Raw genomic sequence first — 24640 nt, 5'->3', positions numbered from 1 at the left:
ACTCCTCTCGCTATGAAGGTCAACATGCCATAAGCTATCTTCACTGCCTGCTGTACCTGCATGCTTACTGATATAAATTTAAAAGGCTGCTTATCTGAAATGGTTTATTTTGTTGAGTTATGAGTGCTGTAATGCACCACGTTGGCTGAGGAGATGCTGTTTCATGAGTTGGCATTGGGTTTTGTTGTAGTGGTGCCAGAGGTCAAAGGGTGGGCAGGGTGGATGGAAGATTGAAGCCAATTATTTCTAACCTATAGTTGGGGCACGGTGGTGCAGCGGTAGAGTTACTGCCTTACAGCGCCAGAAACCTGGATTCAATCCTGACTATAGGTGCTGTCTGTACGGAGTTTGTACGTTCTCCTTGTGAGCATGTGGATTTTCTCCGGGAGCTCCGGTTCCCCCCCACACTCCAAACACATACAGGTTTGTAGGTTAATTGGCTTGGGTAAAAACTGTGTAGGAGTGTCTAGTGTACGGGAATCGACGGTCGGCACGGGTTTAGTGGGCCGAAGGGCCTGTTTCCACGCTGTATCTCTAAACTAAACTAAACAAAACATCTACAGTATATTTGGTTTTCTTCAGATCAATTCTTGTTCCTGTTCTCTCCCTCCATGAATAGTCTTTTAGTGCCGACCACAACTCCACCAAGGGGTATAACTGTGAAGTCCTATCATTAATGTCTGTTCCTTGCCTGTATTATTGGGATGGCCAGGGTAGATTCATGAATGCTGGTGCGTTCGGGATCCAACTGAGAACCAGCTAAGGTTCTGGCTTCTCATTGTGGCGTTTATAAATCCAAGGTGGGGGAAGGAGTGGAGATGGAGTGGAGACAACTTTTAATAAGCCAGAGATACACAGCTGTGAAGTTCGGCGGACATTTAACATTACCGGTCGGTTATCCTTTGTTCTGAAAACTCCTGCTTAAGTTTTTTTTTACCCCAATGAGCCAATGAAAATGACCAGTCAGCAAAGGTTAACTTAAACTCCCTACGACTACCTCGACTACATGGTGACCCCACTACAAATGCACCTACAACTACAGGATTATCGATTATCTCCATGGCGACCAATTTTTGGTCGCAGAAAAATGTTCAACATGTTGAAAAATTTGCGGCGACCATACTGAGGCCGCGACTGGTTCCCAGAATGCGGGAACTCCTCGCGACCATGAAGGAGGCTCGCCAGAGACCACCAGCGAACATGTGGCGAGTGCAGAGTCTCCTGCGCTCGCCTAAAAAGTCACCTAAGTGGGACAGGCCCTTAAGGCGGACTCTTTCCACCCAGAGAGTGATAAGTCCTTGGAATGCATTGCCAGAGAGATAGGTTGAAGTAGAGTAGCTGACAGCATTTGTCTGGACAGGCATAAACCACCTTGGCAGAGAAGCTTACAGGCCTTTGCTCCATGTACATGGTGGGCTAAATGGCCTGTTTCTCTACTGTATGACTCAATGTATAGCCCCTTGCCTGTGAAATCTGCTGTTGCTACACCTTGAGCAACAATACAGGATAGATGTGGCTGAGCCAAACACCTGGGATATGATTTACCAGGTTCAGAAGAACCAGCAAACAAAATAAGGGTAGGCTATCTGGTCTATAAAATAGTTTGTGTTCCAGGGTGGACTGTAGTTCTGGAGTGGTTGATAGGACTTATCAGTGAATTACAAACTCAGCAGCAGCTTAGAGGGAGGAGATTGATGGGATGGACAAGCTGTTTGGCACATTCTAAGTTATTTCTGCTTTCGATTGGCCACTGTATATTTCCATCACAGTCACTCTCGGTACTTGGACAAAGATATCTGCCTTTGCTATGAGGATGCCCTTGGGATGTGGAAACTGATCTCCGTATCCAAGGCGTCTTGGAACTTAAATGTCAGATGGGCCTTGCCTCAGTCATTTGGCGTAAAGTCTGGTTTTGTACACCTCACAGTATGGTTCCGTGACGACTTGAGCTTGTCCCTGCACATAAATGAGGATGGCCTTGCTTCAGCAAAGGTTAGACAATTTCCCTGTTGACATACAATACCGATACAATACCGTTTATTTGTCATTTGAACCTCACATGAAGTTCAACTGAAATTTGGTTTCTGCAGTCGTACAAGAACCAAGACACACACCAACACAATTTACACAAACATCCATCACAGCGAATCTCCTCCTCACTGTGATGGAAGGCAAAGTCTTGTCTCTCCCCTGCTCTCCATTCTTCTCCCGAAGTCAAAGTCAAAGCCCCCGGCGGGCGCTAGCAAGTCCCGCGGCCATTTAAAGCCACGCTGGGCCATGTAAGGCCCTGCTCCGGATCTTGATGTTGGAGCCCTCGGCGGCTGCTAGCAAGTCCTGCGGCCATTTAAGCCGCGCCGTGTGATGTAAGGCTCCACTCCAGGCCAATTTCAAACCTGAATTTCGGGCGGGAGAAGTTGCTGTTACCCGTAAGCTCCGGGTGTCACCATCCACTGGAGTCGGGTTGCAGCAGCGCGCCACCACAGTTCTCCGCGCTCCGAAGCCGGCCAGCCCCACGATGGCAGGTTCGCAGCTCCGCCGGCTCCGTGACTTGAGCCCCCAGGTCGTTCCGGTTGGAGGCCGCTCCACGGTGCTAGGCCCCAACGACAACGGAGACCCGACAGGGAAAAGGTTGGGTCCCCGTACAGGGAAGAGATTTAAAAGTTTCCCCCGCCCCCCTACACATACACAGTTAAAAAACCACTACAAACTATACCCTCAACGGGACAAAAAAATAAAAAAAGCCAGACGGACTGCAGAGGCCACTGCAACATCGGTCATGCCACCCACCATGTCATTGGCTTCATTACACTGGGGAGATGGATGGAGATGAGGCGCAATATTGAGATTGAGGATTACAATATGGCCAGGCTGCCTTGACCTTGGCCTACACTGTAACTGTGGTGGACCAGTCAGTTGGAGTCATGCCATAGGGTGGCAAACATAGGATGGATATGGGCTTCTGAGTGGAGTCTACTTTTGAACAAAGTTATTTACATTCATTTGACAGCAACAAAGTACTTTCAGGTGGATGTTTCTTGGCATTGTTGCACAATGAAAATCATGCCCATTGCTGCTCTTGATGGACAGAGTTCACACTGCCCTGGGTAGCAGCTCTCTTCCATTGGAATGCAGAGGACTTAGGTGGTGATCTTGCCTTTGGCAGACAATAGACAATCCCTCTGATTTTTACATTCCCCTTTCTTGCAGTTGGTCACGATTGCAGCATCTCAGAGGTCTCCTGCCAAACAGTCCTCCAAATTCACTTAGAGGTAAGTTGTGGATGTCAGGCGTTGGTCTTTGCACAGGGGATAGTGGATCTTTGGAATAGACCAGCCTCTGATGTGTGGATGATGATTCTCTAGTGCTTTAAGCAGGAGCTCCAGCTATTATTCTTTCTTGAGGATGCACGTCACATCTTATTTAAAGGTATTGGGGCCCGATGGACTAATTACAATTGTATAGATGGAAGGAAGAGTTTCCCAGACATTTTACCCCAAAGCTCCTGCATAATTTTCTGGTTAATTCTCTCTCTAGTTTTGGATGGGTTATGGGACTGTCCCACTTAGGTGTTTTTTAGGCAACTGCAGGCGACAGAGTGATACAGCGTGGAAACAGGTCCAAACCGGCCAACATGTCCCAGCTAAACTAGTCCCACCTGCCTGCATTTGACCCATATCTCTCCAAACCAGTCCTATCCATGTACCTGTCTAGGGCAGACTGGTGGGACAAAGGGCCTTTGACAGTTCATAAATTGAGTTTCCTTTTGTTCTTCTACAAGATTTGCAGGTAAGCAGCATGGACTGCAGTGATAATGAACTTGGCAAGTACTGGTCCTTGCAATCTATTCTGGCTGTACTTTAAAAGCTCTGCTGGGTTGTTTTTTTTATCCCTCTTGAGAAGGGAAAAAAAACCAAGGTGTTCCGTTTCCTTAATTTTACTTTCTTGCAGGTTTGATTGAAGAATGGTGAATGTGCAGGAATGTTCACTTCCCAGCCACCTGTAAAAAAAGACTGAATATGGTTGGATTAAAGCCCCTGGATGTCCCTCCACCATCTAGTATAAAAGTACTTGGTGCCGGGACAGCAGCTTGCATTGCCGACCTCATTACATTCCCTCTTGATACGACCAAAGTGAGATTACAGGTACATTTTTTGCATGGACTGAAGAATATATCTCCTGTTATTTCTCTTGACTGTCACCCTGGCATTGTTGGTCAGTAAACTTCCTAATTGGATAAAGATATCTGTGTCTAAATTGCTACAGTAAATTGCATCAGTATTTTGTTTTTGATGTATGATGTTCACCTTGCAACTGGTGGAATAACATGGATGGATAGGGAAGCGCAGGAGGATGAGGGGGTGATCTTACAGAGGTGTACAAAATCATTTATTTTCACACTGCACGAGTCTATGAGTATTAATAAATAAGAGCATAAATAGGCCCTGAGCCAGTTCTGCAATAAGATCATGGCTTATCTTCAATAAGATCATGGCTTATCTTCAATAAGATCATGGCTTATCTTCAATAAGATCATGGCTTATCTTCAATAAGATCATGGCTTATCTGCAATAAGATCGTGGCTGACCTCTTGCCTGACTGCCAATTTGCACAAAAAAACTCAACATATTCATGGAGCCAATTACTTAGGCAAATAACTCTTAGGATTCTCATCCTCAAGATAAAGATCAAGATCAAGAGACCAAGAGTTTATTGTTATGTGTCCCAGATAGGACAATTAAATTCTTGCTTTGCTTCAGCACAACAGAATAAGTAGGCATGAATAAATACAGAACAGATCAGTGTGACCATATACCAATGAATATATATATATACACACACATAAATAATCAGATAAAGTGCAATGGGCTATTAATGTTCAGAGTTTTGATTGAGTTGAGTTTAATATCCTGAGGGCTGTGGGGAAGTAGCTATTCCTGAACCTGGATGTTGCAGATTTGCAGGTACCTTCTACCTGAAGGCAGCGGGGAGATGAGTGTGTGGCCAGGATGGTGTGGATCCTTGATGATGCTGGCAGCCTTTTTGAGGCAGCGACTGCGATAGATCCCCTCGATGGGAGGGAGGTCAGAGCCGATGATGGACTGGGCGGTGTTTACAACTTTTTGTAGTCTTTTCCGCTCCTGGGCGCTCAAGTTGCCGAACCAAGCCACGATGCAACCGGTCAGCATGCTCTCTACTGTGCACCTGTAGAAGTTAGAGAGAGTCCTCCTTGACATACCAACTCTCCGTAATCTTCTCAGGAAGTAGAGGCGCTGATGTGCTTTCTTTATAATTAGATCAGTGTTCTCGGACCAGGAGAGATCTTCAGAGATGTGCACGCCCAGGAATTTGAAGCTCTTGACCCTCTCCACCATCGACCCGGTTGATATAAACGGGACTGTGGGTCCCCCTCCTCACCCCTTCCAAAGTCCACAATAAATTGTTTGGTTTTGCTGGTGTTGAGAGCCAGGTTATTGTGCTGGCACCATTTGGTCTATCTTCCTTCTGTACTCTGACTCATCTCCATCAGTGATACGTCCCACAACAGTGGTGTCGTCAGCGAACTTGATGACGGAGTTCGCACTATGTCCGGCTACGCAGTAATGAGTATAGAGTGAGTACAGCAGGGGGCTGAGTACGCAGCCTTGAGGTGCTCCCGTGCTGATTTTTATCGAGGCTGACACATTTCCACCAATATGAACAGACTGTGGTCTGTGAATGAGGAAGTCAAGGATCCAATTGCAGAGGGATGCGCAGAGACCCAGTTCTGCGAGTTTGGTAACCAGCTTGGAGGGGATGATTGTGTTGAATGCCGAGCTGTAATCAATGAATAACAGCCTGACATATGAGCTTTTGTTGTCCAAGTTGTCAAGAGCAGAGTGGAGGGCCAGAGAGATCGCATCCACTGTTGATCTGTTGTGGCGGTAAGCGAACTGCAGTGGGTCCAGGTTTTTTGTCGAGGTAGGAGTTGATGTTGATGTGCACCATAACCAACCTCTCAAAGCACTTCATCACCACCGGCGTTAGTGCCACTGGTCGATAGTCATCGAGGCATGTCACCTTACTCTTCTTGGGAACCGGTATAATTGATGCCCTTTTAAAGCAGGTGGGGACCTCAGACCTCAGAAGTGAGAGGTTGAAAATATCCGTAAAATTTCCAGCCAGTTGGTCCGCACAGGTTTTTAGAACACAAGCGGGTATAGCACCAGGCGCTTTCCGAGGGTTCACCCCTCTGAAGGATTTTCTGATGTCGACCTCAGGGACTGTGACTGAGATACCATCACAGTGAATGGGGGCTCGAGAAGGCACATCAGTATTCTCCCTATCAAAGCGTGCGTAAAATGCATTGAGCTCGTCAGGGAGTGATGTTTCACCGACATTCGAGCTGCCTCCTGATTTCGCCTTGCAGGAGGTGGTTGCATTCAGGCCCCGCCACAGCTGCCGAACATCTGTCTCATCCTCCAGTTTGGAGCAGAAGTTCCTTTTGGCCTTTTTGATGGCCTTACCAAGGTCGTACCTGGACTTCTTGTAGTCCTCGGTATCTTCGGATATGAATGCCCGGGAACTGGACTTCAGAAGATTGCGGATCTCTTAGTTCATCCAAGGCTTCTGATTGGGAAACACTTGGAAGGTTTTTGTTGGGATGCAGCCCTCCACATATTTCTTTACGAAGTCTGTAACGACTGTGGTGTATTCGTTCAGGTCCGTTGCCGGACCAAAAAATTTATGCCAAAAACTTTCAGGGCAAAACGCTGGAAATGCTCAGCAGGGGCAGCAAGGAGCGAGAGAGAAAACGGGGGAATTACAGACCAGTTAGCCTGACTTTGGTGGTGGGAAAGATGCTGGAGTCAATTATTAAAGAGGTAATAATGGGGCATTTGGATAGCAGTAAAAGGATTAGTCCAAGTCAACATGGATTTATGAAAGGGAAATCATGCTTGACTAATCTTCTAGAATTTTTGAGGATGTGACAAGTAAAACGGATGAAGGGGTGCCAGTGGATGTAGTGTATCTAGACTTTCAGAAAGCCTTTGATAAGGTCCCGCACGGGAGACTAGTGACTAACATTAGAGCATATGGTATTGGGGGTATTAATGACTTGGAAGAGGGAATTAGGAGCAACACTAGCAAGTTTGCGGATGACACAAAGCTGGGTGGCAGAGTGAGCTGTGAAGAGGATGTTAGGAGGTTGCAGGGTGACCTGGACTGGTTGAGTGAGTGGGCAGATGCGTGGCAGATGCAGTATGATATAGATAAATGTGAGGTTATCCACTTTGGCGGCAAAAATAAGGGGGCAGATTATTATCTCAATGGGGTTAGTTTAGGTAAGGGGGAGGTACAGCGAGACCTGGGCGTCCTTGTACACCGGTCACTGAAAGTTGGCGTGCAGGTACAGCAGGCAGTGAAGAAAGCTAATGGAATGTTGGCCTTCATAACAAGAGGATTTCAGTATAGGAGTAAAGAGGTTCTTCTGCAGTTGTGTAGGGTTCTGGTGGGATCACATCTGGAGTATTGTGTACAGTTTTGGTCTCCTAATTTGAGGAAGGACATCCTTGTGATTGAAGCAGTGTAGCGTAGGTTCACGAGATTGATCCCTGGGATGGCGGGACTGTCATATGAGGAAAGATTGAAAAGACTAGGCTTGTATTCACTGGAGTTTAGAAGGATGAGGGGGATCTTATAGAAACATATAAAATTATAAAAGGACTGGACAAGCTAGATACAGGAAAAATGTTCCCAATGTTGGGCGAGTCCAGAACCAGGGGCCATAGTCTTAGAATAAAGGGGAAGCCATTTAAGACTGAGGTGGGAAAAAACTTTTTTCACCCAGAGAGTTGTGAATTTGTGGAATTCCCTGCCACAGAGGGTAGTGGAGGCCAAGTCACTGGATGGATTTAAGAGAGAGTTAGATAGAGCTCTATGGGGTTATGGGGATATGGGATGTGGGGAGAAGGCAGGCACGGGTTATTGATTGGGGACAATCAACCATGATCACAATGGCTCGAAGGGCTGAATGGCCTCCTCCTGTACCTATTTTCTATGTTTCTACGTTTCTATGTCAGCCAGCAAAGTGCAGGGAGAGGAACAGATACTGTAAAAGTGTTAACTAATGGAGGACCTGAGCGGGTCAGGCAGGATGGACAAGTAAGGGACAGAGGGATAGTCAACATTTGGTAACGACCCTGCTCGAGTCCTGACGCAGAGTTCCGACTCAAAACATTGACCATCCCTCTGCCTCCACGGATGCTGCCTGCTTGAGTTGCCAAACCAGGCCGTGTTTGCGCTCACTACCATACATGTGTAGAAGTGCCCGGTATATTGTCATGATCTGAACAAGAAAGTGAATTCCTTTCATCTGTAATCTTTTAAAGGACCTCTAGTAGTATGGTATTGCTGATACAAATAATGGGTTACTCAACCTCTAAAAATGGGGATTTTTCTTCTCTTTCACTTCTCCTGAAGATAGAAGTTGGTGGTTTCCTTAAGACTGATCGCTGACTGTTGCTGTGTAAGGAGCTTTGTAGATCCCCTTGTGTGTAGCTGCATGGGGAATTGCACTGCCTGAGCAGCCAGTCTGGGTGGGACTCCTGTTCTCTTTTAATCCCAGTCCCAAAGCAAAATGAACTTGTTTGGTTGAGAGGGTACACAAAAATGCTGGAGAAACTCAGCGGGTGCAGCAGCATCTATGGAGCAAAGGAAATAGGCGACGTTTCGGGCCGAAACCCTTCTTCAGACTGATGAAGCCGGCCACTGCCTTCTTTGGTTATTCCTTGCAATGGGAATGGATCAATTTGTTTACTCAGTGCCCTTCTTCTTTCGTGTCCATCCTCCATGTATCAAATGTTGACATCGCTGTCATCGTTCGTCCAGAAAAGGACGCAAACTTTAGCAAAGTTTCAAAATTTTGAGATTTAAAAAATCAAGACTGCAATTTATCCCATCAGCTAAAGCATAAAAAGAAGTTTAATTTGACACCTAATTCACTTTCATATCTCAAGTATTTAAAAAGTTATGGCCATTTTCATACTCGGAAATTAGCATCTTGTTCCCTATTGATTGTTTGGTTGCGATATGATTTCTCTAACTTCAAGTAACCCTGGCCTTTCCTCTCTTTCCATCCCACCCCCACCCAAGTCGCACCAGCTTCTTGTTTTCGCCCAACAAACAACTAACAACAGCCTGTTTCCTTAATCATCGTTACTTTTTTGCATATCTTTTATTCATTGTTCTGTATGTTCTCTCTACATCATCATCTATCTCTCGTTTCCCTTTCTCGTGACTTTCAGTCTGAAGAAGGGCCTTGACCCGAAACGTTACCAATTCCTTCTACCCAGAGATGCTGCCTGGCCCGTTGAGCTACTCCAGCTTTTTGTGTCTGCCTTCGGTTTAAACCAGCACCTACAGTTCCTTCCTGCACACTTGTTTGGTTGAGCCGGCCACTGCCTTCTTTGGTTATTCCTTGCAAGGAGAATGGATCAATTTGTTTACTCAGTGCCCTTCTTCTTTCATGTCCATCCTCCATGTATCAAATGTTGACATCCCTGTCATCGTTCGTCCTGAAAAGGACGCAAACTTTAGCAAAGTTTCAAAATTTTGAGATTTAAAAAATCAAGTCTGCAATTTATCCCATCAGATAAAACATAAAAAGAAGTTTAATTTGACACCTAATTCACTTTCATATTCAAGTATTTAAAAAGTTATGGCCATTTTCATACTCGGAAATTAGCATCTTGTTCCCTATTGGTTTTCTATGGACATAACAAATAAACTGTGATCGTGGACAGTCAAAAGCCCATAACTTTCTTAAAAATTAAGAGAACTGAATGAAATTTTCAGTTATCACAGATTGAAGCATTCTGAAACAAATATAAAATAATCTTACTTGGATGACCTGAAATTAAAGCATATAATAGTAAGATTAAATGAGAACTTACCAGTTTGAAGTTTGATCTGTATTTTATGAGGCGTTACGATGAGGGATTACGTGAAGAGCCCGCTCAGCACGCATGCGCGGCATACTTCAAAGCAGCGGTGTGGAATCACAGATAGACACAGTTATTGAAGTAAACATAGTAAAGACAAGGAGACATCAGTTTATCAGTTTGACCCATATTATTGAGGGTGGGAGCGGAGGGCACGTAATCCCTCATTGTAACTCCTCATAAAATACAGATCAAACTTCAAACTGGTAAGTTCTCGTTTAATCTTACTATTTTACTTCGGAGTCAGTGAGTGATTCCGTGAAGACTTCAAAGCTCTGTGATTTCAAACCGTGTAACAGTTATTACTTCACGCACTGCCGAAGTCCTTGAGGGAGGAAGTGTGTTATCGTAATCAACCAATGAATCTGTTTGTAGAAAAACACAATGGTATTTTTTAACAATAACAACAAAGAAATTAAATTGCTCCCCTGGGCTTAAATTAAATATTTGCAGTCTGTAAAAAATCTTTCCTGCAAATAAAACAGGTTTTGCCAACGGCTTATTATAAAATTTTCTGAACGGTCTTTCCCCCGACCATCCTGCTGTAGCCAGGATGTGGTCTATAGGCACGTCCATTCTTTTAGCCGTCGACGTGGATGCTGCCCTGGTGGAATGAAATTTGTACATGTTAGTGTTTATCCCAGCAGCTTTTAGCACCTGCTTGAGCCATCTCGAAATGGTTTGGCTCGTCACCCGACCATAAGGTTTTTTATGACTGACCCACAAGGCTTTTCATCTCCCTCGAATATTTTGCTTGTGTCTATGTAGGACAGTAGGTGGGTCATGGCACATAACCCTGGTTTTGGCAGGTAAGCCCGGAATTCCATGACTGGATTAGGTGTTCCTGGTCTGCTCTGTTTGATCAGTCCCTGGATAATGACAGATATCTGGTCTGGAGCTGTGAGCATGATGTCCAGTCGCAATAGGTGTAGTGACTGGACCCTCTGTGCAGATACAAGTGCCATCAACATGAGTGTTTTGAGCATAGATGGTTCCAGGTTGAGGGATCTGGCTGGCGGCCATCCCCTGAGGTATGTCAGGACCACACTGACATCCCATATATGGGTGTACCTTGGTCTAGGGGGTTAGAGTTGTAAATACCCTTCATTAGTTTGACCACCAGCGGGTGGGACCCCATGGCCTGTTGTCCTGGAGCTGGTTTTAAATAGACAGACAGGGCACTTCTAGCTGTGTTGATGGCTCTGTAGCTGAGTCCTTCATCGTGGTGAAGGTTCGCCAGGAATTCCAGTACATTGGTAACTATAGCGGTTGAGTAGGTGGTCCCTGTATCCAAGCAGTATTTCTCCCATTTTTTGATGCTGGACAAGTGCTGTTTTTTAGTGGATGTTCGGAGGGATGCTGACATGGTGTCGACGGTTTGTTCTGATAATCCCAGTCCCAGAAGTGGTTTGTGCAGAATCTGCAACCCAGGAGTTTGATTTTTTCATGGCACGGGTGGCTTGTGCCCGACACTGGGTGTTAATAACTCTGGGTCATTGGGGAATACCATCGGAGTTTCTACAACCATGTCATGGAGTATTGGGAACCATGGCTGCGTAGGCCAGTCGGGTACTATCAAAATACCTGAAGCAGAGTCCATTTGTATTGTGCGTAGTCCCCGACTGATAAGGCAGAAGGGAGGAAATGCATAGAAGAAGAATTTCCCCAATCCAGCAGGAACGCATCTACCGCTGCTGCCTCAGGTCTGGTTCCCAAGTGACATACATAGGTACCTGGTGATTTAGCCTGGATGCAAATAAATCGATATCTGGCGTGCCATATTGCTTGATAACTTTTGCGAAACATTTTTTTTGGGTTTTAACATCCATTTGATGTTGTCATTAAATTTACGTGGCCTGGTGTCTGCCACTGCATTTAGCTTACCTGGCAGGTAAGTTGCTGATAGCCAAATATGTCTTTCGACACACCATTGCCAAATTGTATTGACCAACTTGTCGCATGATACCGATTTTATGCCGCCCATATGGTTAATGTAGGCCACCACCGTAGTATTATCTATTTGTAACCGTACATGCAAGTGATGCATATTTGTGCATATGCTTTAAACCATAAAAGTCACCCATCTCTAGATAATTAATGCCCAGTGTAAGTGGTAATGATGACTCCGGGTTAGTCCATCTATTACCTGTGCTGGATATGGAGTTAGTCGCTCCCCAGCCTTGAGCACTGGCATCTGTTTGGATAACGAACATAGGGTAAGTGATGACAATAGGGCTGTAAACTATGCCAAACATTTTTTGCCCACCACTGTAGTTCTGACATTGCTTCAGTGGGTAACTTCATGACACGATCATAATGACTTGTATGTTGTTTTTGGTGCAAAGGTCCGAATTATGTAGCCGGAAAATGCTGCTACCATTTTTCCAATTACTCTGTTACTTGTTGAGTAGTTGGTAGTTTGTTGACCATTAAATTGTTGCATGATTGTGTGCCAATTCAACTATTTTGTCTCTTGGCAATGTTACAGTCACGTAGACTGAATTAATTGTGAAGCCCAAGTAGTCCATGATTGCAGATGCTTAAACTTAGATTTATCTGGATGTAAGACAATCCCAGGGTTTCGAATAACTGTTTTGTAGCTGACACAGCTAACATAGTCAATTCCATGGTCTTGCCTACCATTTAAGACATCGCTTTAAACTGCTATAGCTGCCCCATCCAGGTAAATTTCAGGTATCTGCGATGATCCTTGTGAATGGTACTAAATAGTAAACATCTTTAAGATCAATGCTTGCCATGAAGTATCCTTTGGAATGTAGCTGTTTGGCAGTAACAACTGTTTCCATTTTGAAATGTATATACTTAACAAACATATTTAGTGAAGTTAAGTCAATAATGATGCGACATCCACCATCCTGTTTGGGTTTAGTGAATATATTGCAAGGGTTCGGGTTTTCCCAATGATACCCTTAGTAATTAGTCTCAGCAGTTCAGCTTGTCCCTCTCGTTTCTTTAACGGAGAGGGGAAAACACCCTCTGGGGTGAATGTTGACCCGGTGGCAATTTTTCTAGTATGAATTGTATTTGTATCCACTAATGCCATTGAGTATATACTGATCACTCGTGATAGACTCCCGTGTGTTAGTATTATTCTATATGTTGGTAGGAACCAGACCCACCTACCTCCATGCCGGTCCAACGAGTGTTGCACGTCGTCTGACGTGGTGGTGACGTTGGGGGGTGGCACATTTTCCATGGGGTCCGCTCTGGGCCCTGGTCTAAAGAAGACTTTCGGTGATAGAATGCGGACCCCGAGCTTTCATCAGTCCCATATGGTAGACGTCGACTGATGGACGCGATGGGGTGCTGCTGCTTATTGTTTTTGGTTTTGCTCGTCCCGGGGCCTGCCCTCATGAGACCGAAAGTCTGTTAAGGCCTCTCCATATCCTTCATATGCTTTGTGAGGTTTTTGCCAGAGAGCAGTGGGTCTGGCTCAGTGGCTGGGGTTTTGCACAACCCCGCAAATTTAGGATTTTATGGCAGGTCTTATGATTTGTTTACGAAGGTTGTGGTCATCTCCATATTGGTCCACGGAACGAGCAGACGATGTGATGGCTGACGTCAGGAGCCTGAGGACCGCTGCAGTTTTAGCTCCTGGTTCCGAATGTTTGCCCCAACGTGCCCCCACTTTTGGCTGTTTACAGCCGGCACTTTAAGGGACTCACAGTTCTCTGGAGCTGTATACCTCATTGACCACCTCTCCTGTAGGGCCTTGAATGGCCTCCTGCACGTGGGGCTGCCACGTAGCGGTCCACCACACCTAGCAGCTCTTCCTGTTCCTGCACCCCTTGCATACTCCCGAGATCTTCAGCCATCGTCCCCTCTTCTTGACCAGCCCAGTCCTGGTCACCAAAGCTACCCTCGGGTAAGGAGGAAGCAATGGACAGTGCAGAAGGCACTGTGGAGGGAGTGCCTGAACTCCCCCCCCTGCGAAAGCGCCCCTCACGAAGCGCGTCTCGCTGGAGCTCCTGCTCCAGGAGCCGCTCCAGCGGCTCAGGCGGCTGTCTCTCCCCCGGGCGGGTGGAGAGATGTCCCTGTCCGACAAGTCGGAAGCCACCGGCCGGACGCCTCTTCCGTGGCTTTACTTCCAGCCCGCTGCTCAGGCGCTAGCGGGGCTGGGCTCGGACACGGTGTCGGGGATAGCGGAGGCCGGGTAAGCGGTCCTACTGCCTTGTTGCTGCCCCCCCCCCCACCCCCCACTCTTCCGTGGCTTGGGGAACAGGTTTGTTCTAGAGCCTTTCTTCTCTGCCTGAAAGCAGAAGGCTCCCCCTGTGAAAGAAAAACCCGACCTCAGAGCTTACCTGATGGTCCGTTTCTTTCACCCCATAGCGGGAGCGCCTGACTCCCCCGGAGTCCAAGGGAGGGCCGCTTGCGTCTGGACTGGCACCGGCGCAGCACCCTGTCTGTGGACCGCAGCGTGTGCGGTCCTGGTGGCGTCTCTCCCCCTTCCGTGAACGGAACGCTCCTTGCCCGGAGTCCAACGGGGGCCGCTTGCGTCTGCTGCTTTGCTCCACCTGGAGCAGCAAACAGACGCGAGTCGCTGGTTAAACTGAAGGTAAGTACTTCAGTGGAAGCTTTAGGTCCAGATTCCAGATTCAATTTTAATTGTCACTGACAATGACAATTAAAATTGAATCTGGAATCTGGACCTAAAGCTTCCACTTTCAGGCTTGTAGCGGGAGCGCCTGACTCCCGCCTGCCGCTGTTGCCTGCTGAAACGTAATGCCGCGCATGCGTGCTGAGCGGGCTCTTCACGGAATCACTCACGTGACTCCGAAGTAAAATTAGTTAGTTACCCAATTGTAGCTAATTCCAAACTTCAATTACTAGATCTAAACATCTATCCATTTCTTAAAAATGATTAACATTTTTAAATAGCCTAAGTGTCCAAATAATATTCACAAAGAATTCACAATAAAACATGATTTTTAAATCTTATTTTCATTAATTTATAGGCCGAGGAAGGAATTTAGTGTTCAATTGCTGTAAATTAATGGCCATTTAAATCAGCTTTCGAGTGGGATCCTGTGGAACACGCTGGTTTAGAACGTTCACATTGCGGTAGATTTGTACCCCGAAAAAACTGCGGGATTTAATAGGGCCCCAAATTAGCTACTCGCAACATAAAACTTTGTATAAAGGGATCTTAAGAAGCGCTTTTTAATGTAAAAATAAACAACCTACCTTCCGTTGTCCCCTGTATGAGATCCGACCCGTTGTCGGCGGTCGCGGGTTTAGAGGTTAATTTTTAACTTACTATAATAATTAAATAAACCCGTAAAATGTAAAAATAGCTCCAGCGAGCGAAACTTCAAGCGATTTTTCGTCAGCAACTGAGGTCGGCTGAACAAGCTCGATTTGAACAGCCTAGGGAAACTCGCCCCCCTCTAAACGGAGCCATAATCACACACACGGGCTGGGACAGATCTGCAGCGAAGCTTAAGGTAGGTTTTGCAATATACCTACAAACCTCCGGCGACACTCAGTGGAAGCCCACAATTGTTGCAATAGATGGCGGTGGTAGCAGAATTAGCTCAGAATACTTCCACTTCTGTGATGGGGCCACTCTGTGCCGTGAGGAAAGGTTCGTGTGAAAGAAATTCAGTTCCCACTTCCTCGTTAGTCAATCGAGACTAGGTTAATACTGAATCATCATCATTATGTGGTTAAAGATGGAGACGTCATTGAAAGGCACCAAAGTACACATGCTACTGCACATTACTCAAGTTGAAGAAGGATCTAATGTGAAGAAAGGTCCCGACCCAAAACGTCTTTGATCCATGTTCTCCTGAGATGTTGCCTGACCCACTGATTTACACCAGCACTTTGTGACTTTTTTTTACCTAGGTTGGCCCTGTGTCTGGTTGGTATCTGTGGGTCCAATTCCAATACACCTCCGTGTTTGAATGGAACAGTATGCTTGCTCCAGTTTGGAATCAATGGCACTTCACGTTGGCTTAGTCTGGAAATAGGACCAATACCATACAGAAATTTCACTGAAGTAAAACTGGTCATTGGTTTGTTTTCCATATCATTGCACATACATCCAATCACAATTAAAATCTTGTTAAATAACCACATTTTTGTGGTGCAAAAAGGCAGTTGTGTGAAGTAAAGGGTAATGAGTGTTTGGGAGTGTTTCAAATCTAGAACCAGTTCTTGGAATGCAGACAAACTGGTGGAAGAACTCAGTGAGTCTGTGGGGAGTAAAGGAATTGTTGACATTCAGGTCAAGAACTTACATCAGATTCTGATACAGTACAATATCAGATTTTAAATGAATTGCCTTCAAATTCCTTTCTGTGAATTGGAATTTTTAAATGGCATAAATAGAAACTGAAATGTCAGAAGGCATGGTTAGATTTTTATCCCTTCATTGGGTTTGCATAAACCTGCCAAATGATGTTGAGCATTCATATACTGGTCTAATTTGGGTATTATAATTACTCCGGCCTGTCTAGGTCACACACGAGTCTAATCATAGTTTTGGATTTACTGTCTGGATCTAACAAGGTTACCTCATATTTAGTCTGAAGAAGGGTTTCAGCCCGAAACGTTGCCTATTTCCTTCGCTCCATAGATGCTGCTGCACCCGCTGAGTTTCTCCAGCTTTTTTGTGTAACCTACCTCATTTAATATTTGACTTTGGCTGAATTTATCCTTATCTGGTCATAGACCTTTTGACCCATCACTACTTCAAGCCAACAGATTGGCACTTCTGTCTGTTGCTAATACCCAACTCTTGGCCTACTCTACCACTGCGCCACCGTGCCGTTTGATGAAGTCTCAAAAAATAGACAAACCACTGGAAAACTATAAAAGTGAGGAGAATTGAAAAGAAAAAAAAATACAAATCAAAATATTCTTCAACTTGGTCTTTATTCTCTGGAGCGCAGAAGGTTAAGGGGGGACTTGGTAGAGGTCTTTAAAATGATGAGAGGGATAGACAGAGTTGACGTGGATAAGCTTTTCCCATTGAGAGTAGGGAAGATTCAAACAAGAGGACATGATTTCAGAATTAAGGGACAGAAGATTAGGGGTAACATGAGGGGGAACGTCTTTACTCGGAGAGTGGTAGCTGTGTGGATTGAGCTTCCAGTGGAAGTGGTGGAGGCAGGTTCGATTTTATCATTTAAAAATAAATTGGATCGGTATATGGATGGGAAAGGAATGGAGGGTTATGGTCTGAGTGCAGGTAGATGGGACTAAGGGAAAATAAGTGTTCGGCACGGACTTGTAGGGCCGAGATGGCCTGTTTCCGTGCTGTAATTGTTATATATGGTTTCTATATGGTTTGATCAATGCTTTTGGCCTGCAGTTGACTTGAGAGAAGTATTTCTGCTATGCTCATCTGGCATGGTGCAGTCTCTGTTTGTAGTTTGCATACCATCAGATCATGACAAGTCAAGAGTGTTTATCATCATATGCCCCGAAACGGAACAAAGAAATTCTTACTTCTTCGGGTTGGTAGTTATTGAGGCATGTCGCCTTACTCTTCTTGGGCACTGATAACATCTATGCCCTTTTAAAGCAAAGGGGATTTCTGGAGGGAATTGCAATAGATACAAAAATCATTCCTTTTGTTTCACATTCTCTGCAGGAATCTAGAAAGAATAATGGTTGTGTCCTGTAAGCGGAGAAGGTTGGAAATTTGGGGCAACAAACAATTTGCTGGGGGAACTCAGTGGGTCAAGCAGCATCTATGAGGTGGTAAAAGGATGGATTGAGAGTGGAGAGAGGCAGAATAAAGAGAAGAGGGAGAGTGTGATTCGGGGGTCAGTGGGTGATTGGTGAACTGTAGATGGGCAAATCTTGTGTCCATCGAGAGCATCCTTACCAACTGCATCACAGTATGGTATGGCAACTGCTCTGTCTCCGACCGGAAGGCATTGCAGAGGGTGGTGAAAATTGCCCAACGCATCACCGGTTCCTCGCTCCCCTCCATTGAGTCTGTCCAAAGCAAGCGCTGTCTGCGGAGGGCGCTCAGCATCGCCAAGGACTGCTCTCACCCCAACCATGGACTGTTTAACCTCCTACCATCCGGGAGGCACTACAGGTCTCTCCGTTGCCGAACCAGCAGGTCGAGGAACAGCTTCTTCCCAGCGGCTGTCACTCTACTCAACAACGTACCTCGGTGACTGCCAATCACCACCCCCCCCCCCGGACACTTATTATTATTTATTCAAATCATTTGCTATGTCGCTCTTCCAGGGAGATGCTAAATGCATTTCGTTGTCTCTGTACTGTACACTGACAATGACAATTAAAATTGAATCTGAATTTGAATCTGAATCTTGTGTCATAATGCTCTGGATTTTAATAAGGAATCCATTGACATTGGCTTACACGGGCCCAATGTCAACAAGATATATTATCCCTGTTATAAATTCCAGCACATGTTCTGTGCATTATTAAAAATATCCATATCTGGCTTTGTTAAAATTTAATGTGAAAAGGTGCTGGATTGTGATATGAAATCTGGCCATTGTGCATGTGGGTGTGAAGAAGGATCCTGACTCAAAACATCACCTATTCCTTTTCTCCAGAGATGCTGCCTGACCCACTGAGTAACTCCATAGGCACTTTGTGTCTATCCTCTGTGTATAAAATCACATGCACCACCGTTCTAATTTGGAAGCCTGGATTCTTCAACAGCTAACTTCTAATATCACATTTAATATCTTTATTCTGTGCCAATTTTCTCATAACAATTGTGTTAATTAAATTATTATCATTTTTCTAATAATTGCACTCATTAACTTATTATTAATGTCATTTTACAATAATAACTGTATTCATTAACAGAGTAGGCTGCAATGTTTCCCAAGGCAATTGGCTACTTTGCAATTGAAATGATAACAGATTAAGGTGCTAGGCTACAGTTCTAATAAATAACATTGAGAATTGATCAATCAAAATGAAATCCTGTTTATTGTGATGCACAGATTCAAGGGGAATCTAAATCTGCAAACCTTGCGAATGCACTGAAGTACAGAGGGGTCTTTGGTACGATAGCTACAATTGTGAAGACTGAAGGAGTGAGTAGTCTCTACAATGGCCTGGTCGCTGGCCTTCAACGTCAGATGAGTTTCGCATCGGTGCGCATTGGGCTTTATGACACTGTTAAAGTGTTCTACTCCAATGGATCTGACAGTAAGTATCCACCGCAGGTGTGTGCACAATATATTGCATACAGTTTTGGTCTCCAAATCTGAGGAAAGACATTCTTGCCACAGAGGGAGTACAGAGAAGGTTCACCAGACTGATTTCTGGGATGGCAGGACATTCACATGAAGAAAGACTGGATAGAGTCGGCTTGTACTCGCTAGAATTTAGAAGATTGAGGGGGGATCTTATAGAAACTTGCAAAATTCTTAAGGGGTTGGACAGGCTAGGTGCAGGAAGATTGTTCCCGATGTTGGGGAATTCCAGGACAAGGGGTCACAGTTTAAGGATAAAGGGGAAATCCTTTAGGACTGAGATGAGAAAATCATTTTTTACACAGAGAGTGGTGAATCTCTGGAACTCTCTGCCACAGAAGGTAGTCAAGACCAGTTCATTGGCTATATTTAAGAGGGAGTTAGATGTGGCTAAAGGGATCAGGGGGTATGGAGGGAAGGCAGGTACAGGATACTGAGTTGGATGATCAGCTATGATCATATTGAATGGCAGTGCAGGCTCGAAGGGCCGAATGGCTACTCCTGCACCTATTTTCTATGTTTCTATCTTCATATCTATGGTAAGATGTATATTACATATTAGTACATGAAGGATTGTAACAGATTTCAGGAAGGCCAAGTATAAAATGGGCAGATATTTGGTAATGAGACGGATGCAAGAGAGAATTTAGATCATTTGGGGGGGGGGGGGGGGGGGGGGGGGGTGGAGCAGGGAGGGGGCGGAGGGGGCTGTGAGGTGGAATGAAGACAAGACTATATAGGTAGTGTAGTTTTAAAGGAAAAAAGGAACTTTGGATTACACAAACATTTTTGGAATAGATTGACCTAATGTGATGGTACAAAGTGCTGGAGAGGTTAACGGGCCCAGCAGTATCACTGCGGGACATGGATAGGCGACATTTCAGGTCAGGACCCTTCTTCAGTCCGTGTTACCTGATGAGGAAATTTTTCCCAGCAGGGTATTTGTGTCGAAGGAAGTAGGGATTAGAGCAGATGAACCAATAATAGTTTGATTAGCGCTCAGAAAGTTTGGATGTTTTTGCATCACAAGAACTTGCATATCTAAGATGACCGATAAGAGCTCAGAGATAAAATATGGTGCGTTTTTTTAATTAAGCAGCAATTCGCGGATTCCAGTTCCGGTAACGGTGATGGAAGCAAACACAACAAGGTGCAAAATAGAACTGATGTGTTTTTGGAAAGAATGAAACAGCGTGGGGCTATAGAGAAAATTGAATGTTTGGATATATGTTTCAGTGAGCTGTAAAAGAGCCGAGTGGAGATTTACTGTGCTGTATATTCAGTAAATCTAGGTCACTCTAGAGGACTTGCCTGCCACACAAAGTCCTAATTTCACATCCCCCACCCCACCCCCCACCCCACCCCGCACTACCCACTATCTCGACAACTTTCAAATCCCTTTTCTCATGATCTCTCTGGTTGAATCTTGGTTCAACAGTTTCAGCCTCAACCTTTGACATGCAGGGAACAAAGAGGGATTTAGAATTTGCACATGTCTCTCTTCCAGATGTCTCCATTGGTTGTCGACTGCTCGCTGGAAGTACAACTGGAGCCATGGCAGTCACGTTGGCACAGCCGACAGACGTGGTGAAAGTAAGGTTTCAAGCACAGGCAAACGTAACTGGCATGGCTAAACGCTACAGTGGGACATTCAATGCCTACAGAACAATTGCCAAAGAAGAAGGATTTAAAGGATTATGGAAAGGTCTGTTTTGTTTTAGAAACATAGAAACATAGAAACTAGGTGCAGGAGTAGGCCATTCGGCCCTTCGAGCCTGCACCGCCATTCAATATGATCATGGCTGATCATCCAACTCAGTATCCCGTACCTGCCTTCTCTCCATACCCCCTGATCCCCTTAGCCACAAGGGCCACATCTAACTCCCTCTTAAATATAGCCAACGAACTGGCCTCAACTACTCTCTGTGGCAGAGTTTCCAGAGATTCACCACTCTCTGTGTGAAAAAAGTTCTTCTCATCTCGGTTTTAAAGGATTTCCCCCTTATCCTTAAGCTGTGACCCCTTGTCCTGGACTTCCCCAACATCGGGAACAATCTTCCTGCATCTAGCCTGTCCAAACCCTTAAGAATTTTGTAAGTTTCTATAAGATCCCCTCTCAATCTTCTAAATTCTAGAGAGTATAAACCAAGTCTATCCAGTCTTTCTTCAAAAGACAGTCCTGACTCCTACTCTTTCATTTTTGTTTTATTTTTTGTGTTTTTTTTGTTTTTGTTGTTATTTTGTGACTAGCCTGGAACAATTGGTTCATACTTAGAAATTCCTTCTCCGGTGGGGGGGGGTCAATAATTGGTGTACGTAAACTAATCAACGCAGTTCAGAAAGTGAATGAATCCTACTTTTGAAGTGAAATGTTGCTGTGTTCTTTCCCAGAAGAAACCAGGAAAAAGTAGATGGGATAAAATATTCAGGTTGAACAAGCTGTTGGGACATAACTTGGCTTGTATACAAGATCCTCCTCAGTTATACGTGCAACATAGTGCAGGACTTTTAATTCTTCATTCATAAATCAAAATGCTTCTTGAAGATAAAGCTTACCTTGATCTTTTAGACTTTAGAGATACAGCGGGGAAAAAGGCCCATCCATGCCAGCCAACGCACGACCCGTACACTAGCACTATCCTACCCACTAGGGAGAATTTACAATTTTTACCAAAGCCAATTAACTTACAAGCCTGTACATCTTTGGATTGCGAGAGGAAACCGGAGCACCCGGAGAAAATCCACGCGGTTACAGGGAGACCCTACAGATTCTGTGCAGACAGCATCTGTAGTCGGGTCTCTGGTGCTGTAAGGCAGTAATGCCCCTGTTCCACTTAGGAAACCTGAGCGGAAACCTCTGGAGACTTTGAGCCCCACCCAAGGTTTCCGTGCGGGTGGAGGTTCCCGGAGGTCCCGAAGCCGGTTGCGATGCTAGTTGGAGGTGGTTGCCGGAGGTTGCAGCTGGTTGCCGGAGGTTGCAGCTGGTTGCCGGAAGTTGCAGATGGTTGCCGGAGGTTGCAGATGGTTGCCGGAGGTTGCAGATGGTTGCCGGAGGTTGCAGATGGTTGCCGGAGGTTGCAGATGGTTGCCGGAGGTTGCAGCTGGTTGCCGGAGGTTGCAGATGGTTGCCGGAGGTTGCCGGAGGTTGCAGGTGGTTGCCGGAGGTTGCAGGTAGTGGAAGATCTTCAACTAGCATCGCAATCGGCTTCGACTAAAAAATGACAGATTTTTAAAACGGCAACCTATTTTTAGTCGCGGCCGGTTTTGAATTTTTTGAAATAATCGCTGGAACATCGAAGAAGCGGAAACCACTTTCGACCATTAGGGAGACTGACAAAAACCTCCGGGAACCGCACGGAAACCTTGGGTGGGGCGCAAAGTCTCCAGAGGTTTCCGTTCAGGTTTCCTAAGTGGGACAGGGGCATTACTCTACCGCTGCACTACTGTGCCGCCCACTATACCTATTTATCCGATCATTCCTGTTAGGTGCCCTATCACCTCCTTACACCCTGCTAGCTGGTGGCAACGATTCCATATCTTCGATCCCAATTCTTTTGAACACGGTGTGTATTCTGCTTTTGGCGATCTTTGTATTATAAAGGAACTTTAATTTTCATTGGTTTTTGCGGGACCATTAATTTGTAGAGTCAGTTCAATTCAACAACAAAATCATGTTGCGTTCAATTTGCCAAAAGCGCCAATTCCCTTTCACTAAAATGTATGTTGGTTTTGCAGGGACCTTGCCAAATATTGCTCGCAATTCTATCGTGAACTGCGCAGAACTGGTGACCTATGACATGTTTAAGGATGCATTGTTACGACATACCCTTATGACTGGTAAGCTTTGCACAACGTAGAAGACAATAGTTCATAATGACATAAGGTATAGGAGTAGAATTAGGCCATTCGGCCCATCAAGTCTACTCCGCCATTCAATCATGGCTGATCAATCCCTCCCTCCTAACCCCATTCTCCTGCCTTTTCCCCATAACCCCTGACACCCGTACTAATCAAGAATCTATCTATCTCTGCCATCAAAAATATCCACTGACTTGGCCTTCACAGCCTTCTGTGGCAAAGAATTCCACAGATTCACCACCCTCTGACTAAATAAATTTCCCGTCTCCTTCCTAAAAGAACATCCTTAAGTTCTGAGGCTATGACCTCTAGTCCTAGACTCTCCCACTAGTGGAAACACCCTCTCCACATCTACTCTAATCGAGCCTTTCACTATTCTGTATGTTTCAATGAGGCCCCCCCTTCATTCTTCTGAACTCCAGCGAGTACAGGCCCAGTGCCGACAAACGCTCATCATAGGTTAACCTACTCACTCCTCGGATCATACAAGTAAATATCTTCTGGACTCTCTTCAGAGCCTGCACATCCTTCCTCAGATATGGTGCCCAGAATTGCTCATAATATTCCAAATGCAGCCTTATAGAGCCTCAACATTACATCCCTGTTCATATATATAGAAGCCCTCTTGAAACAAATGCTAGTTATTCTTCGCTGAGAGAAAAATAGTAATTAAGATTTTGATTTCAGATAACCTTCCTTGCCACTTCTGTGCTGCATTTGCGGCTGGATTCTGCACGACCATTGTTGCTTCGCCTGTCGATGTCATCAAGACCAGATACATGAACTCTTCCCCTGGCCAGTACAACGGTGCTATTAGTTGTTCCTTTATCATGCTGAGAAAAGAAGGTCTAACAGCATTTTACAAAGGGTAACCATTCTATTCTATCAACACAGTGTTTGGTGAAACTGGGCAGGGAATATGGTGTTAGGTCTTCTATTCATTGTTCCTCTGATCTGTCAACATTTGGTTGGTTCACAAATTATTACTTCTGCCCTCGACACTAATAACTGGTTTAAAAGAGCAGTAACATTATTGAGACATGCCAATTTCTGCCGCCATTGTTATTGCCCTTCATTTATTGTGCATTTTCCTGTTTGCATCCTCCACTTGATCTCTTCAAAACTTACTCCTAGCTGGTTAAATATACCTCTTAGCTCTTATACCAAGGTCGATGAGTTTATTTTCTCGAGAAGCGTCCTACTTCCTCTGTGGAAAGCATTCACTATTTATCTCCAACTAACCTGGCATATAATTCTGGAGTTGTACAGTATGGAAACAGGCCCCTTGACCCAAATTGTCCATGCCAAGATGCCCCATCTATGTTAGAACCGCCTGCCCGTATTCATATTCCACTAAATCTTTCCTAGCCACGTACTGTCAAATAGAAAATAGGTGCAGGAGGAGGCCATACGGCCCTTCGAGCCAGCACCGCCATTCATTGTGATCATGTCTTTTTAAAGTTTTTTACCTGCCTAAAGCACCTCCTCTGCCAACACATTCCATATATCCAATACCCTGTGTGTGAAAAATATGTCTCTCAGGTTCTTATTCCATCTTTCCCTTCTCTATAAGATCGCCTC

The 24640-nt window shown here is 45.1% G+C and overlaps 1 protein-coding gene and 1 long non-coding RNA gene across 4 annotated transcripts in view; one reads left to right on the top strand and one right to left on the bottom strand.

Annotated features, from left to right (window-relative positions):
• The window catches only part of LOC129697873 (dicarboxylate carrier SLC25A8-like), a 33705-nt gene that overhangs the window by 3800 nt on the left and 5265 nt on the right, over nucleotides 1-24640 (top strand). The window contains exons 2-7 of one of the 3 annotated variants that reach the window (XM_055636572.1): nucleotides 3208-3269; nucleotides 3949-4142; nucleotides 18947-19154; nucleotides 20709-20906; nucleotides 22937-23038; nucleotides 23747-23927. In XM_055636572.1, coding sequence (XP_055492547.1) covers nucleotides 3969-4142; nucleotides 18947-19154; nucleotides 20709-20906; nucleotides 22937-23038; nucleotides 23747-23927 — 863 coding nt within the window. In that variant the 5' untranslated portion in view covers nucleotides 3208-3269; nucleotides 3949-3968. Of the gene's footprint in view, nucleotides 1-3207; nucleotides 3270-3948; nucleotides 4143-18946; nucleotides 19155-20708; nucleotides 20907-22936; nucleotides 23039-23746; nucleotides 23932-24640 lie in introns of those variants that run through there. The other 2 variants (XM_055636574.1, XM_055636573.1) reach the window with 2 other exon arrangements.
• Nucleotides 15336-17593, bottom strand: LOC129697875 (uncharacterized). The gene is made up of 2 exons (XR_008723584.1): nucleotides 16629-17593; nucleotides 15336-16519 (listed from the first exon to the last, which is right to left on the bottom strand). It is a non-coding gene; the product is annotated as an uncharacterized LOC129697875 (long non-coding RNA).

Source organism: Leucoraja erinacea, chromosome 6 (genome assembly GCF_028641065.1).
Source record: "Leucoraja erinacea ecotype New England chromosome 6, Leri_hhj_1, whole genome shotgun sequence".
Classification (NCBI taxonomy): domain Eukaryota; kingdom Metazoa; phylum Chordata; class Chondrichthyes; order Rajiformes; family Rajidae; genus Leucoraja; species Leucoraja erinaceus.
Note: the sequence above shows the minus strand (reverse complement) of the source record. Positions and strands in the feature narration are given on the sequence as shown.